The sequence below is a fragment of the Ailuropoda melanoleuca genome, chromosome 10 (assembly GCF_002007445.2).
Source record: "Ailuropoda melanoleuca isolate Jingjing chromosome 10, ASM200744v2, whole genome shotgun sequence".
Classification (NCBI taxonomy): domain Eukaryota; kingdom Metazoa; phylum Chordata; class Mammalia; order Carnivora; family Ursidae; genus Ailuropoda; species Ailuropoda melanoleuca.
This window is the reverse complement of record NC_048227.1, coordinates 16,032,432-16,056,049: the sequence shown is the minus strand read 5'-3', so window position 1 is coordinate 16,056,049 and position 23,618 is coordinate 16,032,432. Positions and strand designations below refer to the sequence as shown.

At 53.2% G+C, this 23,618-nt stretch overlaps 1 protein-coding gene across 5 annotated transcripts; it reads right to left on the bottom strand.

Moving 5' to 3' along the window:
- Nucleotides 1-1,652: 1,652 nt before the first annotated feature.
- ZNF629 (zinc finger protein 629) lies at nucleotides 1,653-9,243 on the bottom strand. 5 transcript variants are annotated; one of them, XM_002924760.4, is made up of 3 exons: nucleotides 9,035-9,243; nucleotides 6,133-6,240; nucleotides 1,653-5,977 (listed from the first exon to the last, which is right to left on the bottom strand). In XM_002924760.4, the coding sequence occupies exons 2-3, from the start codon at nucleotides 6,203-6,205 to the stop codon at nucleotides 3,444-3,446; spliced, it is 2,607 nt and encodes an 868-aa protein (XP_002924806.1). In that variant the 5' UTR covers nucleotides 6,206-6,240; nucleotides 9,035-9,243; the 3' UTR covers nucleotides 1,653-3,443. The 5 variants fall into 5 exon arrangements, with proteins under 5 accessions (XP_002924806.1, XP_034525998.1, XP_034525999.1 ...); XM_034670107.1 differs by lacking the exon at nucleotides 9,035-9,243 and adding an exon at nucleotides 8,667-8,821; XM_034670108.1 differs by lacking the exon at nucleotides 9,035-9,243 and adding an exon at nucleotides 8,657-8,790.
- Between the last annotated feature and the right edge of the window lie 14,375 nt (nucleotides 9,244-23,618).

The following is a 23,618-nucleotide window of genomic DNA, read 5'->3' as shown; positions in this document are numbered from 1 at the left end:
GGAGTGCAAGGGTAGCCTGGGCCCGGCTGAGCTTTTGAGGGGACACACAGACCCTGGCTCTGGGAGAGGACAAGCTCCTTCAGCTTGCTCCAGGCTTGAAAGAGAAGACAGAAAACACCTGGGAAATCTTATTCCCTTTATTCTCTTCAACTAATCAACATGACCACCGGTGACACAACACTGTTATTGACACACAACACTCAAAAGTGGGGCCTCTCTTCACAGGGACAAGTCACGTTGAGCGGGGCTTCCATAATGGAGGCAAAGGAGTCTGGGGGCTGCTCACCTCGGGAGCAGGTGTCATGGAATCCCACCTCTTGGCTGTGATGGTTTCAAGGTTCCCCACCATTCAGGATTCATGCCCACTCGTCGAGTTCCCATGTGACCTCCATAGCCACAGAAGTTTCAAGTTGCACCCTAAGCTCAGATCAGTGTCTGCTCTCCCCTCTGCTTTCGCCAATGACCCTGTGACCAGTCTGGTGGGCTCCTCCACCAGGGCACTTCTGAAGTCAGGCCTGCGTGGGGCTGGACGAGAGGGTTTGGCTACACTGTGCCTTCTGCACTAAGTTCTGGTGGGCGTGTGCCACGACCGTCCCCTGGGCCTTTGCCTAATCTGGTCAGAGGGACTCTGGACACTGCCACTTCCCCAAGCCAGCTCCCTCCCTGGTTCCTCCAAAATGGAGCTCGCTCTGGGAGGGAAGCACCTGGGTAAAGTAGTTTGGGGAGGTAGGCAAGAGAGGACAGGTCACGCCCCAAAGGTCTCTGATTCTGCCCCTTTGCTGCTACGAAACCCCAGACCCCAACCGATCATGTCCACATCATCCATTCAGTACCAGAGCCAAGACCGCTGGCCCTCACTCATCCCTACACATGCGAGCATCCTACTACACGGGCTACACCCTAGTCCTCGGTAGGCCGACGGCTGGCCTTTGACCACACTGGCCACCTCCCCCCTCCCCACCCCGGACTGGCCCCCGAGCCCCAAAGGCTGCTCTCCAGGACTCTTCTGAAGACAGATTCCTCAGACCTGTTTCCGAGGGGAGCGGTTTCTAGCTTTACAAGGGGTTTGTCTCTACAACTGGTTTCTTTCTACTACCATCTTAGAAAAGAATCTGCTTTGACTTGGAGGACTGTCTCCTCTTCCTCAGTCTCATAGGGACACCCCTCTGCTGATGCTTCTGTCGGTAGAGATTCAGCAGGCAGGCTCCTTCTCCCCTCTCAGTAGTCCTGTCTGACCTGGCACTTGGGTGGGGTGGGGTGTTATGCAGACGGTCACGAGGGTCTCCCCACAATTATCCGAGGCCTGCCTTTTCCTTCTCCCCAGCAGGCCTGGGCTTTTCCTCTTACGGTGTTCTAGATTTTGATCCTTTGAATTTACGGTCATCCCTTTTGGGGCAGGAGAGATGAAGGGTGACGAGCTTTCACCTTTCGAGCTTTTAGGTCATGAAATTAAGAGGTCTCTTCCGCAGCTTGGAGGAATCTGGGTCGCCCTCTCCAGGCATGTGACTCCTGAGGGGTCCCCTCACCTGGCATCTCAGTTCTCTGACTCCAGGCCCACGTGGGGTCTGTGGGCACTTCCTTTGGACCCAGCACTGGACAGAGTCCTCTCCTCCTTTAAGGGTCTCCCGGGCTAGGGGGTGGGGTTCTTGTTACAGATGTGTCGAGAGTTTCCACTCAACCATTTCCTAGGGCAGCAGTCTCTCTCCCCCCTGCCACACACACCCAGTCATGTTAGCGGGTTTGGCTGGGTTAATGAAAGAGTGTTACCGTGTGGTGTGTGAGGACAGGAGATGGGCCTGGCAGGGGAGTGGGTTTCTCATCCTTCCATTTCCCTCTGAAGGTTTCTGGCTAAGGAGGAGAGGAGCCAAGTGGGTGGGATCTGTCCCCTCCCAAGGCCACGATCGGGCTGGGTCGTCACACCTCAGAGCGCTCCAAGTACCAGGGTGAGGAAGGTGGTCAGGCCTCCAGATGCTCTTCAGGGACCCACGGCCCAGTCTGTGGGGTGTCGGGACACCCAGCACTACGTGCCGGCTGGCTCATCCAGCCAGTAGCCTGGCTAACAGCTCAGATGAAAGAGTGAGGTCTAAAAGCAGGTTGCTGGCTAATCAGAGCGCTCTATCTGTCGACTTGCTGTCCCTCGTTGCCACAGAGAACCCACGCGTGGCTCTCGTTGACTTGGAGAAGAGAAGTCTAGGGAGGATTTAACCACACACAGGCCTCGAGTCTCTGAAGGGCTTTATTCTTTGGAGGTCGACTAGCAGCGGGTCCCCCTCTCCACTGAGGACAGAATTCGAGGAAGTAAGCTGCCACGGCAGCGAGACTGGTGGCAGTTAGATTGCAGGAGACACCTCCTGACAGTGAGACCTGAGAATGGGCAGGAGGGACCCTCCACCCCTGGAGGCCTTTCAGAGTAGAAGTCCCCCATCCTGCCTGGCTGGGGGGAGCCCTGGCGGCCTGAGCTGGGATCTGCTTGCACTTGAAGCTTAACAAGCTCCCGGAAACGGGGAGGACTGGGCAGCCCCGAGTTCGCTGGGTTCCATCCGGACACGGCTTCACCTTGCTTTGCTTTCCTCAAAGCACTCTAACAGAAATCCCTCCCTTCCCCCTAATTTTTTCGTGGTGGCTTCCCAGTACTCTTTAAAGTTTCTATGCACCCCAAACTTCAGCCTTTAAGAAGGCTCGACATCACTTTTTTTTTTCCTTCCCCATTTTTGGGTTCTTCCTCATAAGGAATTCCGTGGGCCTCTTCCTCTAACACGCAATCACCTAAGATCGGCCTCATCCCCCCAGGAACCCCCAGGGCAGCGAGCTGAACTTTCTCTTCCTAGTTCCCTGGGCCGTTTCTTCTCTGTGGGCCTGGGGGCTCCTCATCACTTATCTTTCGCCTCTCCCCACACTAGTCCCCAGCTGAGCGTTTTCCTCAGTGTCATTGTCCAACACTTCTGGGAGGGAGGCTCTCTCGAACTGCAGGGGGAGAGAACACTGCGGAACAAGTTCATGGGAGGCTGTTCCACACCTTCTGAGGTCAATGCCATTGGATTCCCTGCGCTTCCCCGACCCTATAGTTTCACAAGGATTTTGATACAGTTTTATAGGGTTGTCTAGAGACGTATTGGGACCTCTTCCTACAATTAATAGGGCTTTTATCCACTATGGTTTATAGGGTTTTTTCTGCTACAGACTTAAAGGGCTTTTTTTTTTTTTTCCTACATATTTATAGGGTTTCTAACCCAACAGTTTTTCTCTACTGCCTTATTAAGGGGCTCCCACCAACAATTTTATAGGGTTTCTCATCACTGTTGTAAAAGCACTATTTTTACCCAGGGTTCTTAATCCTCTGCTTCTCTACAACCTGATAGGGTTTTCCTCCTTTCCCCACATGATTTCTGGGGGGATCCAGTGTTCCTCTCAGGAGAGAGAGGCCCCTGGTCTCCAGACCCATTTCACAAGGTGACCCCCGGGTGGCAGCTCCGGTGGAGGAGGAGAGCTGCGACTTCCGTGAAGCCGTCCCCACACTCAGGGCACAAATAGGGCTTTTCCTCCAACAGGGTCTTGGGGTTTTCCCCGTCCCCCTGGCTGCTGCTCCCTGTGGGCGTGGGGGCCTCTCCCTCACCTTCCTGGCTTGTGGACAGGGTGGCTGGTTCTGGAGGGGGGTCCTCGGGTGTGGGGGACTTTTCTTGGGTGTGGGTCTCCTGGTGCCGGGCGAGCGCCAGGCGATCGAGAAAGGAGACCCCGCAATCTGAGCAGCTGTAGGGCCTGGCCCCCAGGGGGCTCCTGAGGTGCTCCAGGAGGACAGAAGAACTCTTCCCCAGCTCCGGACTCTTCTGGGGTTTCCCACCTGCATGGACTTTCTGGTGCAGCAGCAGCTCAGAGCTGAGGCCAAAGCTTTTTTTGCATTCAGGGCATTTAAAGGGCTTGCCACTTAGGAAGGGACTGGGCCCGGCCCCTTCCCCTAGACCAATCCTATAATCAGGGAAGAGAAAGGGCTTTTCGTTGCCGTGGCTGAGCTGATGTTGGAGGAGCACGGCGCGATCCAGAAAACTTTCTCCACAGTGGGAACAGATATAGGACTTGGAAGAGAGCAGGCCCAGCCTTTGGCTGAAGCTCTCCTGCCCCTCGGGCACTTTAAAGGGCTGTCCCGGGGGTTCGGCTCTGCCCTCGGCAGCACCTGGGTAGGAATTGCCTCCAAAAGGGAGCCGGGGCGGTCGGAACTGGGGCGCCTTGGGGGCTGGGTGTGCGATGAGGCCATCTGCGTTTTTGTAGGGGTTCTCCCCGATGTGGATCCGCTGATGCTGCATGAAGATGCCCTCATCGTTGAAGCCCTTGCCGCAGACAAGACACTTGTGTGGTTTGGCTCCCGGCGGGGGCGTCACCAGGGCAGGGTCGCCCAGCCCCAGCAGGGTGTCGCCCTGAGCTCTGCGGGCCGGCGTCTTGCCCCTTTCGTGGACCACCCGGTGCTGCTCCAGCTCGTGCGCCTCCAGGAAGGCCTTCCCGCAGTCGGAGCACACGAACAGGTTCTCATCCATGTGCGTGCGCACGTGCGTGATGAGGTTGGAGCTCTGGCTGAAGCTCTTGCCGCACTCGGGGCACTTGTAGGGCTTCTCGCCTGTGTGCGTGCGCCGGTGCTGGATGAGGTGGGAGCTGCGGATGAAGCTCTTGCCGCAGTCGGAGCACTTGTAGGGCTTCTCGCCCGTGTGGATGCGCTGGTGGCGGATGAGGGTGGAGCTCATGATGAAGCTCTTGCCGCAGTCGGCGCAGATGTAGGGCCGCTCGCCGCGGTGGATGCGCTGGTGGTTGATGAGGTTGGAGCTGACGCTGAAGCTCTTGCCGCACTCGGGGCACTTGTAGGGCCGCTCGCCCGTGTGCGTGCGCTGGTGCCGCAGCAGCGTGGCGCTCAGCGTGAAGGTCTTGCCGCACACCGGACACTTGAACGGGTCCTCGCGCAGGTGAGTCCGCTGGTGCTTGATGAGCGTGGAGCTGTGGCCGAAGCTCTTGCCGCACTCCAGGCACTCGTAGGGCTTCTCGCCGGTGTGCGTGCGCTGGTGCTGGGTCAGCTCGGAGCTCTGGATGAAGCTCTTGCCGCACTCGGTGCAGCGGTACGGCTTCTCGCCGGCGTGGATCTTCTGGTGCTTGAGGAGGTTGTGGTTCTGGCCGAAGCGCTTGCCGCACTCCGGGCACTTGTAGGGCTTCTCGCCCGTGTGCGTGGCCTGGTGCTGGATGAGGTCCGAGCTGCGGTAGAAGGCCCGCCGGCACTCGCCGCACTTGTACGGCTTCTCGCCCGTGTGCGAGCGCTGGTGCTTGATGAGGTTGGTGCTCTGGGTGAAGGCCTTCTCGCACTCCGTGCACTTGTACGGCTTCTCGCCCGTGTGCGTGCGCTGGTGCTGCACCAGGTTGGAGCTCCAGCTGAAGCACTTGCCGCAGTCGGGGCACTTGTAGGGCTTCTCGCCCGTGTGCGTGCGCTGGTGCTGCACCAGGTGCGAGCTCTGCGTGAAGCTCTTGCCGCACTCCGAGCAGGTGTTGGGCCGCTCGCCCGTGTGGATGCGCTGGTGCCGCAGCAGCTTGGACCACTGGCTGAAGCTCTTGCCGCACTCGTTGCAGATGTAGGGCTTCTCCGCCCCCGAGGGGCGGCCCTGCACCAGTTCCCGCAGGCTGGGCTCGCTGGCCGGGACCACCGGGGGGCTGTTCCACGTGGCCAGGGTCCCCCACTGCCAGCTGGCCTCACAGGCCTTGGTCCAGTCGGACGGGGAAGGGACTACCTCGGGGGCAGGGGGATCCAGAGGGGCCTGGTGGTCCAAGGGGCTGGGGTGACCCAGAGGGGTTGGGGAGTCCTGAGGGACGGAGGGATCCTGGGAGGGTCTCTCCAGAGGCATCTCTGCTGGGTCCTTGAATTCTGGACTCTGAGCTGGATCTCCCAAGATGATCTCCTCCCCAGAACTTTCCTGCTGAGGGCTCTCCTCTTCGTTCCCACTCTCGGCACCTACAGAGAGAAAGGGAGTCTCCAGCCCCCATCTCCTTTCAGAACACGGGGTTGGGTCTCTCTTCCCTCCCCTGGGTGTCCCTCAGAGTCTGGACCCCTCCCTGAAGTAGGGCCACTGTCTTGTCAGGACTGCAGTCCCTTCTTGCGCCCCTCACCTCTGTGAGCATCGTTGGGGCTCTGTTCAGGACCCTGCAGATCTGGGCCCCATAGCACGGCCTCAGGCTCCATCCCAGAGCTCAGGTCTGCCCAGTGTTCCAGGGACCCTGGGGGAGGCGGGGGCGGGGAGGGGGGTGGAGAGAAGAGAGGGACACACAATTGGAGCTGATCTGGGTGTTTCTTTACTCCCCAAGCCCCACTCCTTCACCTGCCGGCCCCAGGTGAACTTCAATTTCCCACCTCCCCATTTTTCTGGGCAGCAGTTCTCACCGTGGCCCCCCGACCCCTGCAGGCCTGGTTCCTGCTCCAGGTCTTAAGATCACAACTAAGCCAGTAGGTGAATTTAAGAGTGTAATTAAAAGCTCATCAGTCATAACCCTTTGAACCCAGACTGGGGGCTACAGAAGTATCTGACACCCACGGGGAAGGAGGCTCTCACCCCACCCCTCTGATGCCCAGAGGCTGGGAAACCTGTTATTTTGCTAATCAGAGGAAGCTCATTAAGACTCTAATTTTCCTCCTTAATGGGGCTGCTAATTGGGACCAATAAACTTTCCTTATGAGCCCAGAGAACTGACAGTGCCTGGAACACTTGAAGAGTTTAAAAAAAAAAAAGAAGAAGAAGAAAGAAAAGAAAGGAAGGAAAGGACGGAAGGAAAGAAGGAAGGAAGGAAGGAAGGAAGGAAGGAAGGAAGGAAGGAAAAGAAAAAGAAAGGAAGAAAGAGAAAGAAGAAAAAAGAAAAGCAAGCACGAAAGCAAAGAAAGAGAGAAAGAGAAAGAAAGAAAGAAAGAAAGAAAGAAAGAAAGAAAGAAAGAAAGAAAGAAAGAAAAGCAATAACGAAAGCAATCAGATTTCCCTGAGGGGATGGGGGCCCTCCAAAAGGACTGGGGCACTTTCCCGTTATCCAAGCACAGAAAGAATTTCAAGCCAGAGGTGGGGGGGGGCAGTTTGAAGCCATGGGGAGGCTTCTGCAGAGGCGACCTTGAGCAGGAAACGAAAAGGAAAAGGGAGAAGGGGGAAATGTGTGGATGCCGCCCAGCCGCTGACTCGCCCCTGACTCGCCCAGCGGCTGACTCGGTGCTGTGTCCTCCTCCTTATCTCTCCCGATCCTCCCCCAGGCCTGCAAAGCGACCCAGGAGTCAGGCTGTCCATTTTACAGATCAGGAAATCAACACTCAAGGAGATTGCTCCAAGGTCACAGGCTGGGAAGTGGCAGAGCCAAGACCAGAAACGCAAGGTTCTGGGTCTGACTCTCCCCAGCCTCTGCGAGGGAGATGACCTTGGGAGTCACGTGAAACTCATAAATGTGGCCTGCTGGCAGGAGACGGGTGATGAGGAAAGCTCAGACAGAACCTGCCGGCCATAAGACGGCAACGTTCCCAGGACCATCCGCTCTCCTTGGCTTGTCGGATCCAGTGACTAGGCCTGACAGTCTGTGCGGATGACCTCAAACCAGTACCCCCCGCTGAAGCCCCCCATTCACACTCCCCTCCTGGCACCCCTTCTTCTATTCGGTTCTGTTTTGCTGTTGCTGTATCCCGTGCCTAGGACGGTACCTGACGCATAAGAGGTGCCTTATACGTTTTGTTGAATGAATGGGGGTGAATGAGTGAGATGCCCCTTGTTCCAGGAAAACCTGCCTGGTCCAATGCCTTTAAAGGTCAGTTTGCAAGGGGTTAGCACCAAAGGAACAGGAGTTCAAAGTGGCCTCCTGGTAAAACCTAGCTAGCTAGCTATCACTCCAAAAAGGGTGATAGGGTTCCAGCTTGAGGGAATAAGGCCTCAGGAGCTAAATTCTAGGTTCCCACCGTGTTTAGAGCCTTAACAGAGCCCCCCGGGGAGGGGGGTCCGGGCTTCCAGAGGCTACGTGGGAGGGGCACTGCGTGTATGGGGGCAGTGGTGCCGGAAGACATGGCAAAGACTCACGAGGAGGCGGCTGGGAGGCAACCAAAGTGAAGCAGGAGCGAGCTGAACCCTGCCAAATAGCGGGAGGAGAGACAGGAGTTGGATTTTGGGAAGTAAATTAATGTCTTCATCTCCGCAGCTCCTTAGGCCATGAAATGCCCCCTCCCCCATCTCTAAGTGTCTTTGGAGCCGTGGGGGCAGGGGCCTCCGCCAAGCTGGGGGTCGCCTATTCTGAAGAGGCCTGCTGGGCTTGCCCAGGACAGGTAAGAGCTTCTGTACCTTGATCGTCCCGAGAAATTCAAGCTCAGCGGTCCCGAGCAGGAGGGAAAGGGTTAAAGCCAAGGCCGCCATGGAGTAGGAAAGTGGGAACACCGAGGGAGGCAAGAAGTGCTGGGAGCCCACCCAGGCCCAGGCCCCGGGGCACCGGCCCTGGACCCCGGGCCGGCCCCCCCACTGCGGAGGCACGGAGGGACGGAGGAACGGAGGAAGGGAAGGACAGGAGGAGGCTGCCTCGCAGAGAGGTGTGGAGAGCGGCCCAGGGTGACCCTGACATGGAGGCAGCTGCGGGAATGCAGCCGCCCCGGCCCCGGCCCCCACCCCACCCCCCATGCCCGCACCAGCGCAGACCCTGGACTTCTTCTCGGGCCGGTCCCCGCGACCCTCTTCCGGCTCCCGGGCCGGAGCCCCGCATCCCGGCCTCCCCCGCCCGCGGCCCCAGGATTCCGGCGCTCCGCGGCGCCCCGGCCCCGCCGGCGGCCCAATTCCCTCTTCCCAGAATGCTCACGCCCTCCCTCCCCTCCCCCACAGCCAGACCCTCGCGCTCTTCCCAGAATCCTCGGCCCCTCGCGGCCCCTGCCCGGCCCCCACCCCACCGGCGCGCGGGGCGGGAAGGGGGCGCAGGTCCGCGCGCCCCCGCCTCCCGCGCCCCATTGTTCCCGGCGGCCGTCCCGGGCCCTTCGGGCCACCCCCCAGGAACCCAGGCGTCCCCAACTCACGGCTCTGGGGTCTGGGGAAGGCCGGAAGGCAGAATCCAGCCCCAGGGGACTTAACCCCTTGAATGCCCTGCCTCGGGGGGGCGGGCTGGACGCCGAGGACTCTGGGGTCCTTCTCAAGGGGTGATCCCAGGCTGAGGACCCGGGGACCAGTTCAGGGTGACTGGGACGGAGCAGGAAGTGACCCCAGCTTCCCGGGCCCCTCTAGCCTGGAGTCAGAGCATCAGCTCTATGGGATTTAACCCTTTGCCTCCCGCAGCCTGGGAAAAAAAAGAGGACGGGGAGCGGGGAGGTGGCTGAGACGCCCCTCTCTCGGTCTGCGGCGGGAGCGGGTCCTCGGGGGAAGCCCAGATGCCAGTGAGGGGTCTCTGGATGGCTGGCCACTCTCCATCTCAAAGGGGCTCAGCCAGCTGCTCTCCGAAAGCCGATCTCGGATTTGGTGGCTGCTCGTCCCCTGGGGCCTGCCTTTGTTGGGACTCAGACCCAGGGATGGGGCTCAGATGCCTGGGCTCTGGGGTGGGAGCGGCGACCGGCTGGGCAGATGCCGAGAGAGAACATCCTACAGACTAAAAATGGCTTAAATGAAATAATAAGTCATGACAACGAGAGTTTGGGCCGAGGGGCCGCGCGCAGCCGGGAGGGATTTGTAGCATGTTTCTCCCCCCAGGAGCTCCCCTCAGAGCGGCCATGGTGGCAGGAGGGAAGTCAGTGTGTGTGTGGGGGGGTCCCTGACCACGGAGGGCCTCTCCCAGCAGCTCAGCGGGTACCCGGCTCATAGCAGCAGACACCTTAAAAATCCTGAGAACGCTGGTGGCCTCCCAAGGCCCAGATTACCTGGGCTCCCAGTCCTACAGCCTTTATCTCATTCCTCCTCACCACAATCCGTGATTATCCCCGTTTTACAGGAGAGGAAACTGAGCTATGAGAAGTGAGGTAACGTGCTGAAGGCCAGGTCATTTTTTCCATTGCACACATTTGTCTGTGGAAGCCTGGCCACTGCAGGGAGCACAGTTGTGGAGAGGCCCCAGAGCTGAACAAGAATCGGGCTTTTTACCCTCGACAACTCCAGAAGTTTGATAGCATGTAAATTAGAAACACAGGAGTCACAAGAGAAGGTGCAGGGTTATCTGTCCAGGGATGTGAAGGAGGGGGAAGGAACAAACTGTATGTCAGAAATTGTTAAAGAGGCTGCAGCCCCTCTGGGCCTACATTTGGGGTGCAGAGAGTGTGGCCCCACTAGACCCTGCTCCTGCTCACATCTCAGTGCTGCCTCCTTCACCCACCTTCCCCGCCAGGCACATCCCCGTCTTATCTCTGGCTCCCATCACCTTTGACACCTCACTCCTACCCCAGGGCCTTTGCACCTCCTGGTCTCCCTGCGTCCCTGCAACACACATCAACTCCTGACAGAACATTTGCATGTTTGCCATCTGTCTGTACCCGTGTCTTCCGCGCGTGTACACACACCTTAATGTCCGTGCCGCCGGGGGAGGGTCTTGGCCTCTTGGACTCACTGCTGTCCCCCCAGCTCCTGGAACAGACTGGCATGTGGTAGGTGCTCAGTTCACACAGTGTGGGGGATGAATTCATCCTCCTGCCGCCTCCATTCGTTTCTGGATCAACCCCCAAGCGGGACAGATGTGGCAAAGTGGGACCAAGCTGGGCTCTGGCTACATAAGAACATTCATGGTTCAGACACCCTCACTGTCCACCCCTCACTCTGAGGAACAGGTGAGGAAGAGGTGGACTTTGCAGGCCGATCTGGCCCTCACTACTGTCTCCTCTCTGTACCTGAGCAAAAGCCTAACCTGGCCTGGGGGCAGTAGGTGTGGGGGAGGGGGTTGATTCGGGGGGGCAGGGCAGAAACTGCACCCTGGAGGCTCACAGAAGAGTTTAATTTGGCCTACACCCTTTTTGGTGGTGCCGGTGGTGGTGTCTGTGTGGGTGCGTGGGTGGGTGTGTAACTGAATCAATCGCCCCCCTTTAAAAATCAGTACATTTCACATACAAATCCAAATTTCCCACTTCTTTGGAAAATCCAAAGATGTGGCAACAAGACCCACATTTTCACGTGGCAGCCACCGGCTGGGCAGTAGCTTCCTTGCTTATGAGGCCGCTGGCTTTCCAGGGTGCCGGTCCCTGTCACTCCATTGTGTCTCCAGCCCTGAGGCTAGGAGGTGGTTTCGGTATATCTGTGATCATGCACTGTTGGTACTGACTCTGTACCCCTCGGTGTGTCCCCCAGGTTCAGGGTAACAAGTATGAGGGTGATGTCTTCTGAGCAGTTTCATTTATTGAGTATTTCCTAAGTGCCGGGCGCTATTCCACGGGCTCCACGGACCTTCACAACAACTCACAAAACCAATATGACCCTCCTGAGGGTAGAGTAACTAGGCCGAGTACACAGCTAACTAGTGACAAAGCTGGCTTGAAATCCAGACACGCTGCCCTGAGAGCCACACGGCTTCTAACCACAACTCTCAGAATGGCTCGCGTGTGTCCGGGGACAGAGGCTGAGCTGCTCAGCCCCGCCCCCCTCTCCTTCATGGTGTTCCAGGAACTGGAGAGAGGAGTGGGCAAGGGCAGCGTGCCCCTGTTCAGGCCAGGCCATTCTCCAGCAACAGTTTGCCTGTCCTGCTCCTGGGGAAGCTAAGGGCGCTCTGATTGTAGGCGACAGCATGCTGTCCTGTTGCCCACAGTCAGCTGGCACAGTGGCCAGAAAGGAGACCCTCCTGGAAAGATGAGGCCTGTTCCCCCTTGGCCTTTCACGGACAGCCCATCTCGGCTGCCGCTCAGCAGCCTCCCACGGGGCCCCTGCACACAGGCCCTTGCATCCGGAGACCCAGGCTGTGTGAGAGCAGGAGGTGGACCCTGGGCCGGACCCTGCTCTGTCCTCACTGCTCCGTGTGGTCTTGGGCAACTCACTTTGCCTCTTGGAGATTTGGCTTCTTCTTTGGAAAGGGGACGAGCCTTGGTTCCCCAAGGGACGGGAGGGGTAAATGAGATGATACGAGAATTCAGAGAATTCAGAGCGGACCGGCTCTAGCCAGGGCTGCCTCATTCTTTCCCATCAGAGCGCACCACCTTCAGCCCGGTGGGCGGGAGAGCCAGAAAGCTGGAAACCGTGTCCCAAGAGGCACGGGAAGTATGTAACTTGGGAGGACCTGGGGCTGTGACCTGAGACTCCCAACCCTCCGCTCGGGGGCGGGGGGGGGAGGAACATGCTCAGGCAGGGTACAAGAGCTTTCTCGAAAGGACAGCTGCCTACCCACAGGCAGGGGCGGCGGGGGGGGGGCCGCTGGTGTCAGCGGGACAGGATGGACCTTCTTCCCTGGAGATGGTCGTACTCACGGGGTGTATGAGGGGCTGCTTTTTAGGGATGTGGTCCTCAAATGTGGAACAAGAGCAGGGGCCCAGGGCTGGGAGATCCCTTATGCCTCTGAGAGTCCAGGATCAGTCACTCCTCTGCTCAAGAACCCACAATGGCTCCCTAAGATTTCTCACATGGAGGGGCGCCTGGGTGGCACAGCGGTTGGGCGTCTGCCTTCGGCTCAGGGCGTGATCCCGGCGTTGTGGGATCGAGCCCCACGTCAGGCTCCTCTGCTATGAGCCTGCTTCTTCCTCTCCCACTCCGCCTGCTTGTGTTCCCTCTATCGCTGGCTGTCTCTATCTCTGTCAAATAAATAAATAAAATCTTTAAAAAAAAAAAAGATTTCTCACATGGAGTCCCGTCCTCCTGGTACCTCCTAGCCACCGTGTCCCTAAGGCTCAGAGCCATGTCCTTCCCTTATATTCTCTTCCTCAAACATTTCCTGCTCCATGTGGTTATTTCCAAAAAGCCTTCCGTGTCAGCGGCTTAGCCTTGCCCCTGTCCTTGAGGCCTTGTTCTTTCTGTGCATTTGCCTAACAGACCTGTCCATGTCACGGTCATCCAGGTTCACCAACTCCATTTCTCTCCGTGATACTTAGTCATCCTGCTCCCCAAGGCCTGAAGGGCCCTCCTCTGCACCCCGTTTGTCAGTAGGTCCTCAGTTCTATGACACCCCTGCCCAGTCTGCCTAGCCCTTCTGTCGCCCTGCCCCAGGCCACCGTCACCCCCGGTTCTATCCCTGAATGACCACAGTGACTTTCTGACGGGTTGTCTGGCCTCTAGCCCCCTTGGTTTCTTCCCACCTGTCTGGTCCCCCATGATTCTTCCAAAAAGCTCTAGTGTGTTCACCCTTAGAACACCTCCTCCTTCCTCATCATCAACGGAGAAGTGTGTTTGGGGCTTTTTTTTAATTTTGAAAATTAAGAACTTTTCTCTGTTTATATTTTGACAATAACTTTGACTAAGGTATAGAAAGCCACGGGGCACCTGGGTGGCTCAGTCAGTTAAGCATCTGCCTTCAATTTAGGTCATGATCCCAGGGTCCTGGGACTGAGCCCCACATTGCATGGGGGCTCCCAGCTCAGCAAGTAGCCTTCTTCTCCCTCTTCCTCTGCCTGCCGCTCCCTCTGCTTGTGCTCTCTCTCTCTGCCAAATAAATAAATAAATAAATAAATAAATAAAATAAAAAGAAAGCTCATATATAATTGGGTAAATAAAATAAATTTATATATTAAGTAAATGCAGATATGTATAATTTAAATAAAACTAAAAGTAAATACAGGGCGCCTGGCTGGCTCAGTTGGTAGAGCATGGAACTCTTGACCTCAGGGTCATGAGTTTAAGCCCCATATTTGGCAGGGAGTCTACTTAAAAAAAATTTTTTTTAATAAAACACAAAAGTAAATAAAATAGATGTATAATGTTTTGTTACCAAGCATTTGCATGAAAGTGAACTGAACTAGCTCTAGTCATCACGTTTCTGGGCCTCAGCCACCCCATCTGCAAAACCACACACCAGATCAAATGTTCTCAACAATAAGGGTCTGACCACATGGAACACTTTTCTGTAGATTTGACTCTTTGGGGAGGATACATAAGTGTCTGGAAAGGACAGTGGCCTCTGGGGAGGAGGGCTGAGGATCTGAGGTAAGAGGAAGGCTTAACTTTGGAATCTTTGGTTCTGTGTGATGATTTCCAGTTTGTGAAAGTCACTTTTTAAACGGTAAATATTTAGAGTATAAGGTTGGAGTGGAGATCGTGGGTTAAAACAACGCGTTGATTTCCTTTTCAGGTTTGTCCTGGTCCAAGTCACATTAAATCACATTCAACGGATTTCCTACCCATATGTGACACGTGGACTAACTTTCGAGAGAGGTCCCCATTCCCCCTGGAACAGATGCTGTACATGGGCCTGAGCACAGGACAGGAGATTGAAGACAGATGGAAGAGAGGATTATATTGTCACACACAGTTACGAGAGTTTAAAAAAAAAAAAAATTAGTAAGCTCCCAGACACCTGAAGCCTGGTCCCACCGTTGCCACCCCCCAGGGCCCCTAGACTTGTGGCTGGAGAAGTGAAGTGTAAACACCAGAGCGCGAGGCCTGTCTGAAAGCAGCCTTTCTGCCTCTCTGCTCAGTGTCCCCCAAGACCCCAAGATAATCCCATTGTCGCGCAATGCCACAGGCTCCTCCCCCACCTGTCCCCAACCTAGGACTGTCCTGCTTCTCGGGCCTTTCACCAAGCGTGGCTCCCTTCGCCTTCTCTAGAAAGAATGCTCCCCCTTCTCCTCTCCACACAGCAAGTCTTGTCTGTCTTCGGGGTCCTGTTCAAATGCCAGCCAACTTCAGTCTAGGCCCTGATACTCATCCCCATTGAATACATACTTTCATTCACATTAAGGCATTTGTGTCTCTTGGTACAAGGCGGTCACCCTCACCCTTTCTTTACTCCGGAGGGAACGGGACTTCAGACAGGTAACATGTTCAGGTCACAGAGCAACTATGAGAACCTGGGATCTGTGGGGCTTGGGTTTTTGACTGCGGGCCTGGGGCTTCCCTCCTTCAGAATCCCGCTCAATTCTACCCCTTCCTTCCCAGACGACATCGTCTCCTGGAGAACCGCCCTTCCTTTCGGTCACAGTATGACTGCAGGGATTCCTATCTTTTACTTGCCATCTTGGCCACATTGGGGTGCCCTCTATTGTGTTATTTGATATTTTTTTCAACTCAGTGTGCATTTTTCTTCATGGAAAGAAACATATCTGAGAAGAAAACTCAATGTCAGTGTGAGAAATAGAAATTGCTTGTTCCTAGGGCTCCTGGCTGGCTCAGTCGGAAGAGCATCCAACTCTTGATCTCAGGGTTGTGAGTTCGAGCCCCACGTTGGGTGTGGAGATGACTTAAATAAATAAGACTTAAAAAAGAAAAAAGAAAATTGCTAATTATAAGTGTAAAAATAAATACAAGGCAAGAGTAGCTCCAAATGGTTCAAAGACCTAACACTATAAAACTTTGAGAAGAAAACTTAGGGGTAAACCTTCATGACCTTGGATTTGGCAATGGTTTCTTAGATATGACACCAAAAATACAAGCAACAAAAGAAAAAAAATAGGTAAATTGGACTTCATCAAATTTGAAAAATTTTGTACATCAAAGGAAACTGTCAAGAAAGTGAAGACAACCACAGAACAGGAAAAGAAACTTTGGCAAACCATGAATCTGATAAGGGACTAGTACCCAGCATATAAGAAAACTGTAGGGGCGCCTGGGTGGCTCAGTCAGCTAAGGGACCAACTCTTGATTTTGGCCCAGGTCATGATCTCACAGTTGTGAGATCGAGCCACGCGCCAGACTCCCCATGCAGCGTGGAGGCTGCTTTAGAGTCTCTCTCCCTCTCCCTCTGCCCGTCGCCCTCTTAAAAAAAAAAAAAAAGAACTGTAACAACTCAACAATAAACACAAGCAACCCAATTAAAAAATGGGCAAAGAACTTGGACATGTCTCCAGAGAAATCTATAGATGGCCAACAAACACCTGAAAAGATGCTCAACATCATTGGCCGTGAGGGATATGCAAATCAAAACCCCAGTGAGATCCCACTTCGCACCCCCAGGGACAGTTATACTAATAATACTTTGTAAAAACCTGAGTGTAACCAGCGTTGGTGAGGTTGTGGAGAGATCGCAACCGTCATACCCTGCTGGTAGGAATGTAAAGCGCTACAGCCGCTACGGAAAACAATTGGGTAGTTCCTCAAAAAGTGAAACATAGGACCACCTGTGACCCAGCAATTCCAGGTGTGCACCCAAGAGAAATGAGAACATACGTCCACACGAAAATGTGCACACAGATGCTCACAGCAGCACTCTTCGGAACAGCCAAAAAGTGGAAACAACTCAAACGTCCATCAAGGAATGAGCAGATAAACAAAATGTGGTGAACTGAACTAGGATGTACCATGGAATAGCATTAAGCCATAAAAAGGAATAGTTTGGTGATCGGTGCTATAACGCGGATGAACCTTGAAAACATTGTTTTGGGGTTGGGTGGTTGTTTTTTTTTTTTTTTAAGATTTTATTTATTTGAGAGAAAGAGAACACAAGGGGGAGGGGAGGGGAGGAGAAGAGGGAGAGGGAGAAGCAGATTCCGCACTGAACAGGGAGCCCAACGCAGCGCTCGATCCCAGGACCCTGAGATCATGACCGGAGCCGACGCTTAACCAACTGAGCAACCCAGGTGACACTGAACCTTGAAAACATTGTTGAGTGCAAGGAACTAGATATGCAAGGCTGCATATTTTATGATTCTGTGTATACGAAGTATCCAGAACAGGTGAATCTAGAGAGACAATACCAAGCAGATGAATGGTTGCTAGGGGCTCCGGGGGGGTGGGGGGGAGGGAGGAATGGGGAGTGGCGGCTTAATGGGTACAAGACTTCTGTTCTAGAACTAGAAAGGGGTGATGGCTGCACATCCTTGTAAATGTACTCGATGTCACTGAATTGTGTACTTCAGAATGGTTGAAATTATGAATGTTATGTGAATTTTACAATAAAAATTTCAATCAGGGGCTCCTGGGTGGCTCAGCTGGTTAAGTGTCTGTCTTCAGCTCAGGTCGTGATCCCTGGGGGCGTGGGATGGAGCCCCTGCATCGGAGTCCTTGCTCAGCAGGGTGTCTGCGTCTCCCTCTGCCCCTCTCCGCCCTGCTCGTGCTCAATCTCTCTCAGATAAATAAAATCTTTAAAAAAATCCAAGCAATACTAAGTTATGTTAATAAATGCCATTGATATATTGTTGCACAATTAGGAAAAGGCTCTGGGTCTAAGGGGCCCATCCTGTGTGTAAGTGAGAAGGTGATAAGGGCCTCGCACCAACTCGAGACTCTCCCCTGGGCGGACTCAAAGGGTTCTCCTGGGAAGGAGAGCAGGAAGGACCACCTTCTCCTGGCGCGGTCTTAGCACACCAGCAGAGACCCTGACATCACCGGGGCGCCACCTTGCCTGCTGTGTGGACAGAGCCGATGGCATTTCAACCCAGGCTTCATCCACCAGCCAAAGACCACGTGACAGGGGCTGCCTGCCCAGGGGAGGGATCTTTCTGCAATTTGTCCCGATGGGGCACCTTCCCGTAAATCGCCCAAAGTCTCCACAGGTTGGCAGCCCTCCTCTGTCGCGAGACACCTGGAAAGCCACCAGTCAGACTTTGTTTCAGTTCTTGTTTCTATCACATTCAGCTGTGAGACCTTGTTCCAACGACCGGACCTCCTCTGAATCTCTCTTTCCTCATCTGTACAGTAGGGAAACAGCCCCTCCAGAGGGTGGGGATTGAATGACAAATTGCAGTGAGGTGCCCATGCTGACCGTCCGTTTTTTTCCCCATAGTTAGCTTCAGCTTTCATCTTTGGCTTAAATATATATATATATATATATTTATATATTTATGTATATATTTATTTATTTATAAATATATATGTTTTGCACTAGAAAAATAATATAGCCATACTAATGAAAATATTAAAAAATGAAATTACACATTTTTCATCTACCCCTAGGTCAACTATTTTTGCCTTTCATTGTATTTCCTTCCTGTATTTTTTTCTTTCTAAGTTTTTTTTTTTTTTACTTAGTTATACGTTTTTGGTGCTTCATTGTCTTCACAACCAACATTTTTTTTTAAAGATTTTATTTATTTATTTGACAGAGAGAGACAGCCAGCAAGAGAGGGAACACAAGCAGGGGAAGCAGGCTCCTAGCAGAGGAGCCTGATGTGGGGCTCGATCCCAGAACGCTGGGATCACGCCCTGAGCCGAGGGCAGACGCTCAACGACTGCGCCACCCAGGCACCCCCACGACCAACATTTTAATGGCTGTCTACAGAATTCTTTCTACATGCACCATATTTTGCTGAGTCATTTCCCTGCCGTTGAATATTTACACTGCCTCCCGTTTTTGTTCTTATAAATAAAACTTCGGTGAACATCTCTTGAGAATACATGTCTCTGAAATTTTGACTGTTTTCTTAAAAGACAGTCCCAGAAATAGAAATATTGGGTCAAATCTAGGAGCACTTCCCTGGCTTTGGTGATGCATAACCTTGTAATTAGTTGTGACTCTAAATGCAGGATATCCAGTCTCTGTCTTGTCTAAAGGATGTGAGGAGAGATTTGATTACATGCCTTGCTGAAATTCATCTAAATGCAATCTAGAAAATTTCCTTGGTCTCTGAACCTCGTAAGTAACCTTATAACCATAGAAAAGAATTCCTACTTCATAGGGTGGATGTGAGGATTAAAAGCATGACCGCTCAGACCAGGGCCCAGCATGAGTGAGCACACCACCGGTGGATCCCCATTCTTGTTTTCACCTTGCAAAGGATGCGAGAGTCTTCTGGGACCGCAGCTCTCTGTGGCCTTTCTAGGGATCACTGCTTTCCTTACCAGGCTCTTAAGGTTTTGACTGTTGTAAGGTTATCATCCCTTGACTAGTGGCTTCCTCTTTTTTTTTTTTATTTTTTATTTTTGTAATAAGGATTTTATTATTTATTTATTTGAGAGAGAAAAAGAGAGCAAGCACAAGTACGGGGAGGGGGAGGAGCAGAGGGAGAGGGAAAAGCCGACTCCTCACTGAGCAGAAAGCCCCATGTGGGGCTGGATCCCAGGACCCCAAGATCATGACCTGAGCCAAAGGCAGAGGCTTAACCAACTGAGCCACAAAGGTGCCCCTTGACTAATGGTTTCTGTTTGCTAAGAGGTTTGGTTTTGCTTTGCAGACTTGTTCGTTTGCAAATACCGGGCCATAAAGAGAACCGTGAATCAAAGGTGTGCAGCCTTTCTTTCCCATATATGATATTGTAGATATTAAAAAGATATGAAATCAGATATTAAAAAGACACCTTTAAGTGGGTACCATAAAGGAGATGAGCGCGCCTGGCGGCTGTGCTTGTTTGTTTCTTTATTTATACCTTGCGTGGTTTCAAAAAGGACCCGAGGCATTTACGGAGCCACATATTCTTCAACAGGTGCCTGGCATCTAGTAAGACCCACAGCTGCTCAGCGCTGGCCATTAGCACTGATAGTAGCAGCAGTAGCAACGTGTCATTAACAAGTCCAAAAAACGCCCCAAAACCCCAAAAAACCCAAAAACAGGAAAGGCAAAGGGAAAACAAAGGGGAAAATGATAACACGAATCCAGGGTTGGTACACGAAACATATGGTGTAAGGCTCTGTTGATACAATTGCTAAAAGTGAGGCACGCATTTGCTGAGCTTTCTAGAAGCCCAAGCGACTGTTGGCTACGTAATTCATGTGAGGCTCGAGGTTCTGTGAGTCCTCATGAAAATGACATTTCCTGATGCAGGGGACCTTGTCTTCAACCCCATCCCCTAATTCTGAATCCAGTCCAACACAGAGACAGATGGGCACGCAAAGGCCCACTGCGGTGGGAGAGGGATCACCGCTGTGCTGAGTTCTTAGGTTGAGCCGGTCCGCTTTTAAAGCCACTGTTAGAAATCGCACATCCCAGCCTTAAGAGATCCCAGTAAGGGGGTTAGCTATGACATGTATCTTTCGGCTCCGGGGGCTGGTGGATACACAGTATCTCCAGTTCCCCAGCTCCAGGAGCCATTAACAAAGAATGGAACGGGGTGGCCCTGGACGTGCACAACTGGGAGATGGCTTTGTTGCACACTGTTACAGAGCTTTTGTTCTTTGGTTTTTCACCCTCGAGATCTGACCACTAGGTTTGGAGCAAGCCTGCCTTTGACAGGGGCAATCAAGCTATGCCTGCTTCCAGCTGTTCCGTCTCCAGATCACCTTCCTTTTTCTCAGGGGTCTAGGGCCTGTCACCCCAGAGGGCTTGGATTTGACCTTCTTCCTTCTGTTCTAACCAACATTTTTTATGCCAAGCCTTTGACATGAGTTATTTTAGTTTCGCCATAACTCTGGCAGGTGGCCGTTGCTGCCCCTGCTTTCTGCTGTCAAAATAGAAGTTCAGAGATATAGGAAGTACCTTGCCCAAGGTCACCCTGCTAGTAAGAGCTGCGATTTAATGCAGTCCTGTAGGACTAGGGACCTTATTCTTCCCTGCACCAATTCATCTTGCAAATCATCTGTTTGATGGTCTGATTTAGGATTCCAGTTGAGTTAAACATCAAGTTTTCTGGCCTTTGGTTTGTATCATTAATATCCTTCCCTTGTTTTGAAAACTGGGACTTCGTTTGTCTCCAGATTTTGTATCAATGAGTCAGGTGGCTTGGAACTTGCTCACTGGCAATTTTTCTCATTTTACTTCTCCAAGCCAGATCGGGAGGTGACGATTAATTCAAAGCAGCACGATGCTTTTTAAGATTTTTATACCTCCAGTATCAGGTTTGCATTTCCTCTTACCCATGTTTGTTATAAAAGAAATCTCATAATGCAAATAAAAACCAGGAACTACTATTTCTGACCTAAGAGGTCTGCCAATATAGTTTGCTTATAGACTACGTGGAGAATCAGGCACTCTCAAACATCATTAGTAGAGCAGACACCTGCCCTGCCTCTTTGGGGGAAGGAAAATTTGGCAACACTGATCAAAATTCAAAATGCGCACGCCCTTTGACCCAGTCACTCCACTTCAAAAGCCTGCAGGCAGACTGGTGCATGCGCACAATGCTATCCAGCAAAACGTTGCTTCTATAGCAAAAGGCTGAACATAACCTACAAGTCCGCCGACGGGGAAGTGGATTTAAAAAATTCTGGCATATCCATATAACCGAATACTCAGCACCTGTGAAAAAAAAGGAAGCAGATATGTACCGACTGATGTGAGACATTCTCCAAAATACGCTGTTACATGAAAGAAGCAAGTGACTACAGTGCGTGATCCTATTTGTGTTTTCTAGAAGGAGGCACTTGCCTATACTTAGACTATCTTTAGAAAGACATAAGAAAGCGGTCACAGTGCTCAGGAGATGATGACAGGGGCTGGGGACAGGGAGAAGCAGGAGGGCAGCCCGCTTTTCCTTTACTGTCTTTTTTTTTTTTTAAAGATTTTATTTATTTATTTGACAGAGAGAGACAGCCAGTGAGAGAGGGAACACAAGCAGGGGGAGTGGGAGAGGAAGAAGCAGGCTCCAAGCAGAAGAGCCTGATGTGGGGCTCGATCCCAGAACGCCGGGATCACGCCCTGAGCGGAAGGCAGACGCTTAACGACTGTGCCACCCAGGCGCCCCTCCTTTACTGTCTTTTTATACCATATGGATTTTTCCCCTAAAATAGAAAGGAAGGGAACATGTAAAAGAAATCTTGTTGTAAGGGCATGATTTTCCTGGCTGGAGAAAGGGCGTCTGGTCATTAGACCGGGGTGGCGGGTACGTGATGTGAGAGGCCCAGTGCCCTGTTCTGACTAAGCCACTCACTTGAATGACCCCGGGGAGGCCCCACATTTTCTTGGCATTAGGGTGAAGAAGACAAGATGGACAACATCCCGCTCTCCCGCAGCTTAAATCGGGTAGAGGGAGCAGCGTGGCCAAGGGCGTGGAGGTGAGGAAGTCTCTGGTTCCTCATCACCCATGGCCACCCACCCCTTTTCCTCACAGCTCCCATGCCCGCCCTCTCCCCTGCCACCTTCCCGCATGATTGTCAAGCTGCTAAATCCGGAGGGAATGAAAGGCGAGGACAGCCTGACCGCATCCTCGAGGCTCCACGAACCCTAACAAAGGGCGTTTAGTGCTAAGCGCTGGAGCTCAGTGGAGACTGCCCAGCGGGACTGTTGAGAGTGGAAGCAGGGAGAAATGGCCCGCTGGACTGGACCCCAGCTTTCCACAGGTTGTGTCAAATGTTGGACTGGTCGGTAATTGGTTTTACACAAGAAAACATGGTGGGTTTTTTTTTCTTAAAAAACAGGGGTGCCTGGGGGGCGCTTGAGCAGCTCAGTGGGTTAAGCATCTGACTCTCTGCTTCGGCTTAGGTCATGAACTCAGGGTCGTGAGATCGAGCCCCAAATGGGGCTCCGAGCTCAGCGTGGAGTCTGCTTGAGACCCTCTCTCCCTCTCCCTCTGCCCCTCCCCTTGCGCACTCTCTCTATATATAAATAAATAAATCTTTAAAAAAAAAAGGGGGGGAGGGTGACTGGCTTGCTCAGTTGGAAGAGCATTTGACTCGATCTCCGGAGGGTGGTGAGGTCCAGCCCCAAGTGGGGTGTAGAGATTGCTAAAAAATCAACTTTAAAAAATGTATTTACTCAGTGCCTTTCTCTCTTTGGATGCCTGCAACTTGCTTCTTGTGAAGGTCACTAGATTCTTGTCTTTAAGCAAGGATAGTGTGGGTGATGGGGCACCGTGTTACTGAGTGTTAGCCTGGTGTAGGAATTTGGTGGCTTTGCGCAGGACTAAGGGGACGTCCAGTTCTGACAGCCCTATTGGCTTTGATGCTTCAGTTCGGAATTCCCAGAACAGGTTTCTAAAATCAGCATGGCAGTGTGGAGGAGAACAGGCATGTGCCCTGAGGTCAGAGGGCCTTGAGTTCAAATCCCACGCTGACACCCACTCAGTTCCTAACTCTATCCATACAATGGGAATAACAATACTGCCTTCACAGAATTGCCCTAAGGCTGTAGAGATAGGTGTGCCGGGGAACCGAGCACAAAGAAGGCGCCCAAGAAATAGCAGCTCTTAGTATCCTGTCTATCGTGTTCTTCATTCTCATGTCACAAAACGGACCCTCTGACACCAGTTCTTTTTCAAAAGGCAGCAGTAAAAATCGGAACAATGACGACGAGCATTGACTGAGTACTTATTCCGCGACAGGCCCTGTTCTAAATCCTTTACAAGTTCACTGAATCCTTACAGCAAGCTTTTGAGGCAGAGACGGCGATTTTACAGATCCGAAGGCCGAGGCTCAGAGAGGTTCAACAACCTGCCCGAGGCGGTTCAGCATTTTAGCGGAGCGGCCCCACGAGCCCAGCGGGTTGGGCGCTGTCCTCCCGATACGGGCGCGAGAGTCACCGACCCGTCGCCCGGGGAGGACACCAGACCTGTCAGCGCGGCGCGGGGAGAGGGCGGACGACCCCCAGGGGCGGCCCCGGCCGGCTGGAGCCGAAGGGGTTATTCCCACTGAGACGCCGGCGCCCGGGGCTGCTAGAGAGGCCCCGCGGGCGGCGGGACGAGCGCGCACTTCCGGCCGCGGCCGGACTCGGGGCAGCGCACCGGCCCGCTCGGGGCTCGCGGTGCTCGGCGGCCG